General features: G+C 43.1%; 1 protein-coding gene across 9 annotated transcripts in view; it reads left to right on the top strand.

The window, feature by feature from the left end:
* Nucleotides 1–5115, top strand: part of SLF2 (SMC5/6 complex localization factor 2) — a 62485-nt gene extending 57370 nt beyond the window's left edge. For all 9 annotated transcript variants that reach the window (XM_035268782.3, XM_054243243.2, XM_078346276.1 and 6 more), the window contains one exon: nucleotides 1888–5115. In XM_035268782.3, the coding sequence (XP_035124673.1) occupies nucleotides 1888–1923 (36 nt within the window). In that variant the 3' untranslated portion in view covers nucleotides 1924–5115. The remainder of the gene's footprint in view (nucleotides 1–1887) is intronic.
* The last annotated feature ends 5293 nt before the right edge of the window (nucleotides 5116–10408 follow it).

Below are 10408 nucleotides of genomic sequence, written 5' to 3' on the forward strand. Positions count from 1 at the left end.
CTCATTTCTCCATATTCTCACCATCACTTGTTTTTACTAAAGCTAGTGGGGAGTAGGGAAGCAGAATCTCACTGTGGTTTTAGTTTGCATTTCCCTAATGATTAATGGTGTTAAACATCTTTTCATGTGCCTATTGGTCATTTGTATAGCTTTTTTGCAGAAATGTCTATTAAGATCCTTTGCCCATTTTTTTCATCCTATATTTCATTTCAAAAAGCATATTTTCGAACTGAGTTATCTCCCTATTATTGAGTTGTATGGCTTCTCCATGTATTCTGGATACAAATCCCTTATTAGAGATATAATTTGTAAATATTTTCTTCTATTCTGTGTGTTGCCTTTCCTTTATTTATTATATATATATATATTTGTCACTTTTTTTTTTATGTTATATCTAAGGAATCTTTGCCTAAGAGGGACATTCTTTTTTTAACAACTAGTAAGTGTGCTAGCCTGCTTGTTTACAGAGTAACTGGTATAGACTTGTCTAAAATGATGCTTCTCAAATTTTAATGTGCATAGGAATCAACTAGGAATTTGCTGAAATATGGATTCTGACTCATAGATCTGGAGTGAGAACTGAGATATTCTATACTTTTTTTTTTTTGAGGTGGAGTTTTGCTCTCGTTACCCAGGCTGGAGTGCAATGGCGCGATCTCGGCTCACCGCAACCTCCACCTCCTGGGTTCAAGCAATTCTCCTGCCTCAGCCTCCTGAGTAGCTGGGATTACAGGCACGCGCCACCATGCCCAGCTAATTTTTTGTATTTTTAGTAGAGACGGGGTTTCACCATGTTGACCAGGATGGTCTCGATCTCTTGACCTCGTGATCCACCCGCCTCAGCCTCCCAAAGTGCTGGGATTACAGTCTTGAGCCACTGAGCCTGGCCTAATTTTTGTATTTTTAGTAGAGATGGGGTTTCACCTTGTTGACCAGGATGGTCTCAATCTCTTGACCTCGTGATCCACCCGACTCAGCCTCCCAAAGTGCTGGGATCATAGGCGTGAGCCACTGTGCCCGGCCAATATTCTGTACTTCTAACAAGTTCTCAAATTAATGCCAATGCTGCTGGTCCAGGGGACTAAACTTTGAGTAGCTAGGGCCTAGAAGTTGCTTATATTTTGTATCCAAAAAAAGAAACACTGAATATTAACTAGATAAAGCAATCTATTTGAAGTTTTTGAGAAATCTTAAACTTATGTTTTATTGTTTTTGTATTTGTTTCTAACCTTAATAGATTTTCTTTTAATGGTCATCATGTACTGACGTGATGTTAAAACAGAAAATAGGGCTGGGTATGGTGGCTCACACCTATTATCTCAGCATTTTAGGAGGCTGAGGAGGACAGATCATGAGGTCAAGAGATTGAGACCATCCTGGTCAACATGGTGAAACCCCGTCTACTAAAAATACAAAAATTAGCTGGACATGGTGGCTCACACCTGTAGTCCCAGCTACTCAGGAGGCTGAGGCAGGAGAATCGCTTGAACCCGGGAGGGGAAGGTTGCAGTGAGCCAAGATTGCGCCATTGCACTCCAGCCTGGGCAACAAGAGCAAAACTCCATCTCAAAAAAAACAAACCTCAGAAAATAATTTAATAGCAAAGCTATACTAATCAGCTTAACATAACTTAATCTGCTTAACTGAGTCCCTCCATTTGTGCAGTGGTGGGAAAAACATCCGGCACTTACTTTATACTGTTTTTTCTTGTTTGACCACTGAATGTGAAATTTGAATCTGATTACCATAAAGTTTCAGAGAAATCAATATAAAGATTTTATTACTTGTCAAAAACCATTGTCTGATGATTAGTAGTTTTATAAGGATTGGTTCATATAATCTTATTAAATTTTCCTTTCCCCTCTCTTTTCTCCTTCCCTTTTTTAGGGGCAGCTTCATGACTTCTGGGTACCAGATTCTTAAGAGGAGTACAGCAGCAAAAAGATCAACCAAGAGAAATTCAGTAAGAGCCTTTCCTAGAGGAGTAGAAAGGATTATTACAGAATCCAATGGAATGCCAAGAAAATATATAGCAAATATGCCACTTGAATATCTAGTATGAAGCTGATAATGAAGAAATTGCCATCTGAAGCAGATATGAATTGTGATCTGCTTAATTGTTAAGGCAACTGACCTTTGAAAAAAGCAGACTCTTACTAGAAGAGGGGAGGGGTAGAAGCAGCTAATAGTCACATATCTAAACTGCCCCAATAACTCCTCTTATTAAATTACAAGCCAATTATCTTTTTTAGATAGTATTTTTGTCACTTGCATAATCACAGGAAATATATAAGAAAGAGCTTGGACCAGCATGGAAATCAAGACCAAGTTCCAGTTGGGTTATTTTAGGACACAAAGGGAAAGCTTAAAACTGAGTTTAGTAAGAAAAAGCATAAATCTCTTCTGTAACTTTTATAAACCACAGGGAGGTTTCAATCCATGCATTTTCCTTCATTACTCAAGATTATAAATGTGTTTTTAAAATACATTTAACAAACAGTTGAGAAACAGATGTTTGTTATGTCCGATCCCCTTAAGGGGAAGAGTAGGCTGTAAGGTAGTGGCTCTGTTTTTATGCCAGAACATTCATATGTAGTTTGTTCTGGATTTCTTTTAAATGCATATATTTTAAATACTGTTTAAATCTTAGAATCTTGGCTAAATCTTAGAATCCTGGCTCTTGGTAACCACATTACAGAAGTCTATGTTGTAAAAGCCTAAAGATCTGGACAAGTTTCCAACAACCTTGTTTCCATGAGTATGTAACTTTGGCAGAGACCTGAATGGTGTTCATTCTTTGGGACACTGTGTCTGTGTGTGCGTGCGTGTGTGCGTGCATGTGTGTGTGCACGTGCTTGTATCTTGAAGTTGTTGCACTTCAAAACCACAGCTGCTTTAAATTCTTAAAACACTGGAAAGCCATCCTTTGGTTTAAATGGTAGAGGGTTAGTGGAAGTGCACATGCTGGTTTTAGCCCAGGGGTAGTAACAAACTCTTACTAGCCAATTAAAAAAAATTATTTTATTAACTAGGTGTCCCTTTTAGGAGGGCTTGTTTCCTGAAAGAATACCAACTTTTTTTGTTGTTCTTTCAGTGTTGGCTTGAGTGACCTGTTCTCCTGAGTGCTCTAGTGTCTGCAGTTGTGGGGGGAAAGGTGATGGAAGGGAATGGAAACTGGACTTAATGTTTGTGGTTTGAGAGGGAAAGAAATAACTTTCTACCTCTAAATTGAGGCTTAGGAATCAAAAGCATTTTGTCTTAAATGTATCATTTAAAATAGCATCAGTAACTTTCGACCTCATGTCAAGCATTGGGCAGTCAGATTTTATAGGGAAGACTAAATAAATCCAGTTTCCAAGAACCTGAACTGATTGAGGCTCCAAGAGTCAGACCAACAAAAGTTTTATTCTGTGTTGTTTACTGGTAGGAATATTATTATCTTGATACTACCTCTCAAGGGTATTGTTACAAAATGCCATTTATGGTTAAAGAGATAGATACAAAGAGTTATATTTGACAGAAGCTTGAAACTCTGGCATCTATCTGCCCAACAATGCGGGCTTTCATTCTGTAATTTAATCCTTTGTAGATACATTCTTTGTGTGTAATTTTATACGTGTTCATATTTTTCTCATTTTGCATTGTGTAAAGTGTACAAAATCTCAAAGTATAAAATACTGCTTATATTGCTTGTAATTTACAGTGTGTAAATATTTTCTAATTGTGTACATTGATGGGGGGACAAATGGGTTATTCAGGTGTTTTTTTTTTAAATGACCCTTTTGTATTGCAGTTTCAACAGATAACTGCCCATCAAATTTAAAACCACTTTGATACATTTTTATTTAACAGTTCCAATAAGAAAAAAATCTATCTATTTGTAATTGTATTTCTCCTTTAGAAAAAAATACTTAAGAGTCCCTTTAAAATAAATGGCCAGATGTGAGTTTAGGCCCTTATATTTATGATTCTGGTAGAGGTGTTCAGACTCCAGGTCATAGTCCAGTCAGTATTTGCATTTGGGTTCTCATGAAAATTTTGTAACTCTCTTTTAGCACAAGTAGCCCATGGTTTTTCTTCCAAATGAAGTATTTTTCTTCTCCCTCGAGTCCCCATGCTTTGTCTCCCTCCTGCTGCTATTGCCCAGTGAATGGGGTGGTAGAGAGGGAGAAATGCTCATTGCACAAAGAATGTCAGGCCACTTTGGGGACTTGGCAAACAAAGCTTGCACTGAGTGGTGGTGTGTTTGGCAATATTACTGTGCCAAAAATCGCCTTGTCTAATTTTCTGGATATGTATGGCAAACTTATTACCTATCTTGCAAGCTGCACATTAAGGTACTTTCAAGTGTTTATGCTTTTGTGTGTAACTGTATTTTCTAACTGCTTTTCTTGTTATCTGAAAATATAATTCTACTAGTTTCATCACATTAAGTGAAGAGGCTCTCCGTGCACAAAACGCATCGACGTAGCCGTAAAGTAACAGCATTTGTACATTTTCTATCTCCTAATGGCAGTGGTGCCTTTGTCACCTCTTGGAAGGTTGGCATTTTGTTTCTGCTTTGAAGCGCAAATAGTAGCCTGCTTTCAACTTCACAAAAAATCTCCTCAAATGTAAAAGATAGAAAATGGTGTGTTATCATCCAGACTTAGTTGGAGTATTTGCATTTTTATTTTTATCAAAACAAATATAATTGGTGGGGACTGGCCAGTAATAATGTGTGGCATCTTTAAGCCAAGGGTAATTTTTAAATTGAAAATAAAAATTTTAAGAGGTAGCCCGTTAAACAAGCTACTAAGTTGGAGAATTAGGGGATGACTGTGGTGGTTTGTCTCTAAGGAGGCAAGAGTAGGGTTTAGGTGGCTGGGTGTGTGGAGCAGCTAGTGTGGTCCGTGGCAATTCCCTACTCAAGAGCAGTGTCGGTGTACCTCATTATCTGTGCATCTGTTTTCCCTGGGCAGTCCCGTCAGCCAGTTATTAATCCACCAGCTCTTAGGCAGTAAATACAGATTTTGTTTTCTTTCCTTTTATTTTTTTAAAGATTTTATACTACATCTTGTTAAATTCCTATGAATATGTGTGTGTGCTATTAAAACTGCTTTTTCTCAGTTTGAACATGTGTTTGGTGGTATTTGTTTGGGAGTTGGGGAGGCTAAGTTATCTGGAATGCCCTCGCACCACCCCAACCCCCTGGTTTTTAAATGTTTCTTCCTCTTGCTTTGGATTTTCCGGTGTTTTAGCTTGGTGTCTCCTATTTCTAGAAAACATAAAGCCACCATCGTACTCAGTTCACTTTTATATAACCCAGTGAATTGCTGTATACTTTGCAATTAGGAATTCAGTAATCTTGTTCTTACCTCATTCAGTATGCTCATTCCACTATTCATTCATTCTCACAGTTAATTGAGTCTCACCTACATACTAGGCACTCTTTTTAGGATTCAGTAAGGATTTGGTGGTGAACGACACAGAGCTGTCATGAATCTTACCTGCTGGTATACAGGTTAAAATACTTTCTGTTCTTGGGCAAAGAGAATTAAAAACAAATACCCTTAACCTGACTCCCTTTTTTTTTTTTTTGAGGCAGAGTCTCGCTCTGTTGCCAGGCTGGAGTGCAGTGGTGCAATCTTAGCTCACTGCAGCCTCCACCTCTAGGTTCAAGGGATTCTCCTGCCTCAGCCTCCTGAGTAGCTGGCACTACAGGCATGTGCCATCATGCCCGGCTAATTTTCATATCTTTAATAGAGATTGGGTTTCACCATATTAGCCAGGATGGTCTCAATCTCTTGACCTCATGATCCACTTACCTCTGCCTCCCAAAGTGCTGGGATTACAGGTGTGAGCCACTGCACCCAGCCTCTGACTCCCTTGTTCTTGAGCCCAGGACCAAGAAAGAGGAAGCTGTACAATGTAAAAGCAGGGCTTGAGATCACCTCCAACCTGCCAGGTCGACACAGTTCTGGGTATGCCAACTTGGGAGGCAGAGGTTGACACCTCATAGGAGAAACTTCTGAACTCAGAAGGCCTAGGCATGGTCAGAGGACTTGAGTTCCAAAACCATGCCAGTATTTTTTCTCCTTTCTGACAGGATGGCTAGAAAGAGACTCAGTGGGAGCATTTTTCTCTGACAGTGGGTCGGAGGGCTGAGGGGATGACAACCCCGGCAGAAGCAGACATTGCAGTAAGTACTTTCTAGAGGGCAGGCAGCACAACCTTATGCAAGTTAAGGACCTTGACCTTGCCCCAAGGCCTGATCTCAGATCCCTGATTCACTACAATAGCCTTTTGATCTTTGGCAAATTACTTAAACTGGCTTAGCCTGTTTCCTCATCTGTTAAAAGGAATAATAACGGTGTCTAACTCAGGGTTTGTGAGAACTAAGTAGTGCAAAAAAAGTGCTTAGTGCAGTGCCTGGCATAGAGCAAGAACTCAACAAATGCTCTAACTTGAGGCTTTTCTCTGATGACAGAATTGATCTTAAGCAGAAACCTCAGGGTGTACTGACATTTGAGCAAACCATATCTCCAAAAATTATAGTTGTAAGTGTGCCCTATTCCTTTGGACACAGGGAGCTCCAGCGGCTTCTCTGTCCAGCTGTCTGCTGATTTTTTTCTTTTAAATTAAAATTTTCAGGCCGGGCGTGGTGGCTCACACCTGTAATCCCAGCACTTTGGGAGGCTGAGGTGGGCAGATCACCTGAGGTCGGGAGTTCAAGACCAGCCTGACCAACATGGAAAAAGCCCGTGTCTACTAAAAATACAAAATCAACCAGGTGTGGTGGTGCATGCCTGTAATCTCAGCTACTCGGGAGGCTGAGGCAGGATAATTGCTTGAACCTAGGAGACGGAGGTTGTGGTGAGCCATAATTCCACTATTGCACTCCAGCCTGGGCAACAAGAATGAAGCTCCATCTCAAAAAGAAAAAAAATTTTTTTTTTCACTTTTTAAAAGCCAGCATGGTAAAGCTGAAAATTGGTGGTGGGTGGTGGTTTTCCAGCATTTGTAGAAATGTCCTGACACTTCCTTCCCTTATTAACCATTCCCTAGACTGAAGCCAAAAGAGGGCAAACCAGAAGGCCCAGCTTTGGGTCTGACTACAAAACGACAGGCTGGGAGGAAAATGTAACAGGCAAAGCAGGCTTTTGAGGTACAGTGGAACTGTGAGACTTCCGTATTGCTTCACTGGTGACAGCCCCTATAGAAGAAGCACCTCAGCTGTTGATGTGGCCAAAATAAAGATCACAACACCTAAAGGGAAAGTGCTGGGCAAACCAGAGATGGAGATGGTGAAGCAGGAACACAAATGCTGCCACACTGAACTGGAAGCAGGACAGTTTGACTAGGCCACAGTTCTCGTACCTCCGGGAACCTGCTCCAGTTTCAGAAATTCATACCCACCCCCTTCACCTAGGATCCCTGCTACAGTGAGTAACTGTTCTGTGCAGTCTGCTGTGTAGGTGGCTGAGAATCAGCCAGCACTACCTTCAGCCACTTTCTTACAGCAAAGTTGGGAAAAATAGCCTAGCAAAAACAAACCCCATACGTTTCTGTGTGTATGAAAAAAAACCTCTAGAAGGTTTCCAAATGGGATCCTCTCACAGCCACCCTGTGAAGCAGCCAGGGTAGTGACTTTATGGATGAGTAACAGCCTGTTCAAAGAATGACCTGCCTGTGTCCCAGGGTGCAAATTTATAGCTGGGTTAGGATTAATTTATTTGATATACACTGTCAGTATTCCCCTGTTCATATTTTATCAGCTGAATTTGCAGAGAGATGTACTGTCAATCAAAAGGGCTTCCTATAGACAGCTCCATTAATTGCCTTTACATCTCATACTCATTAGATTCAGAGATTTCACTGGGAGGATATCAGAAGGAAATGGATTGTGGTCTGGTATCAAAAGTACTGTAGTAACTGCCCAGTGATGGTTGAAATCACACATTTTGCTCATTTAACAATGTCGGAGTTTGCCATCAGCACCTCAGAGGAGCAAAGTTTGGCTCATAAAGTGAGTGAGATACTGAACCTACCACATTGGCTTACTTCCCACCTCCAGAGGTATCTGAAGTCAGCACTGCAGGTTCTGTGAACATTTGGGAAGCTGTGCTAACCATTCCCTAGGCTGGAGTCAAGAAGGGGCACCTGTAATCCCAGCACTTTCGGAGGCTGAGGCAGGCGGATCACCTGAAGTCGGGCGGATCACCTGGGCCCCTCCAGTTTAACTGCTTCCCCTGTCTGGCACTGAGGGGCTAGCAGTCTTCCTGCCCTGCCTCTGCTGTTACCACCAACCCACTTTCTGGTAAGAACTCCTGATTCCTCTTTCTTAGCCCTGCCTTTACTGGTCTTCCCAGCTCAGACTTCCTTAGTCAGTCCATCAACTCTTTCAGGATTTTCTTCTGTGGTCTTTTTCAAACTACTAGCTCACTTTTCCCTTTTATTTCCCACTTGGAACCCTCCCACTTCATCAAATCAAACTCACTACCCTCTTCCATGCCCCTTCCCTAGTGCCCAACACAAGCCTGTGCATAAGCTTACACATTACTGTCTTTGCCGGTGGTGTTTCCCCTTCAGGCTTAACCTGCTTCCTCCTTCCCAGACTTTTCCCGTCTTGATTGTCCTCTCTGTAAACACAAGAATGAATTTCAAGGCAAGTTACATAATGTCTTACAGCCTGTTTCCTCATCCGTAAAATGGGGCTATTAATTCCTCAGGATGGGATAAGGGTACAAATAAAAAAATGAAGCAGGATATTCTTTGTAAAAGTGTTTATGCACTTTTTATTGTGTTTCTCCCCAGCTACCTTCCCTCTCCCTGCCACACACATCCTATTTGCAGAGTGTTGGGGGAGGTGGAACTGTGATGTGGGCCCTGCTGTCTAGCAGTCTGCAGTCACAGCCATCCAAACTACGGGATTGTATATGATTCAGTGCCAAACTGTGAGCTTTGGGGAATCCAGAAAGAAGGATGAAGTGTCTTTCACAAGGTTCCTTTTGTTAAATGAGCCACTTGGATCCTGTTCTGACTCCTAGGCACGTGCCAGAGTCAGTCACATACGTTCCTGTGGCCTTTATAATTTTGGTCCATCTCTTGGGCCCACATTAATACTGTCATGGATGGAAGAGGAAGGACCACACCGGCTCAGGGCCTGAACGCAGGTTTTGTTTGAACTATGGGAGCTAATTTCAAATAGGCTGTGACCTATGAAAGGAGGCAGGACTCAAGTTCGCACAGAAAGAAGGACCATCCTAGTCAAGTCAAAGGAGTTGGGGATTTGATCGTGAGGGGTTTCCTAGATGGCTGCTGGGTAAGGTGGTTGAATCTGGGAAGGACGGAGTATTCGATTGCTTAGAAGGGTGCACTGTAAGTTCTGAATAAGAATGGTGCCCGGGCTGGGTGCGTTGGCTCACGCCTATAATCCCAGCACTTTGGGAGGCAGAGGTGGGTGGATCACGAGGTCAAGAGATCGAGACCATCCTGGTCAACATGGTGCAACCCTGTCGCTACTAAAAATACAAAAATTAGCTGGGGATGGTGGCACACGCCTGTAGTCCCAGCTACTCGGGAGGCTGAGGCAGGAGAAGTGCTTGAACCCAGGAAGTGGAAGTTGCAGTGAGCTGAGATCGCACCATTGCGCTCCAGCTTGGGTAACAAGAGCGAAACTCCGTCTCAAAAAAAAAAAAGAATGGTGCCCAGGGTGAGCTGGAGGAAGGCAGGTGTTTGAATGACCCAGTCCCTGCGGTGAGCCTGGGTTAGGGTTAAGATTTGGTGAGTGAACAGGTATAAATGCTTGTGGCTCATTTATCCAGAAAAAGCATTTTCTGTGTGCCTTTCAGGTCAAGCTGTTACTTCAACCCCTTCAGGCCTGACCCCATCTCCCCCACACCTCAAGCTGAACAGCCCCTGAAGCTGGGAATCAAGCCTCTGCCTTGTGTTCAGAGCTTCCCCCAACGCCCAGTCTCCACCTAAGGCAGCCCTCCCTCCATGCTCTAGGCCAAGAGCAGAAGGGGGTGGCAGGAGCGCAGGGAGTGAGGTCCAGGTTAGAGGACAGGCCAGAAGGCCCTCCGAGAGAGTCCGCCAACCCCCAATGTCAGGACAGGTTTGCACGTCCCCAGCAGTAGGCAAGTCGGAGGGGTCCTAGGGTTACAGGGGATGGTGCGCGTCTATAAGCATGTGGAGGGTGCACGGGGTGGAGAGGCCACCACCAGGGGGCGATTATCAGGGCCGCAGCGCCTAGAGGCGGGATGGGCGGGGAGGGGGATTCGCCCGGTGACCGAAAGCTTTGTGTGAGCCTCGCCTCAAACTGTCTCTATTGTGCTAGAGTAGGGGGCGCAAAGAAGAGAGCGGCGACCTTCCCCGCACCCCACCCAGTCGGCCCCGCCTTCCAGGACCCCGCCCCACCCCCGGCTCC

Source organism: Callithrix jacchus, chromosome 12, assembly GCF_049354715.1.
Source record: "Callithrix jacchus isolate 240 chromosome 12, calJac240_pri, whole genome shotgun sequence".
Taxonomy (NCBI): domain Eukaryota; kingdom Metazoa; phylum Chordata; class Mammalia; order Primates; family Cebidae; genus Callithrix; species Callithrix jacchus.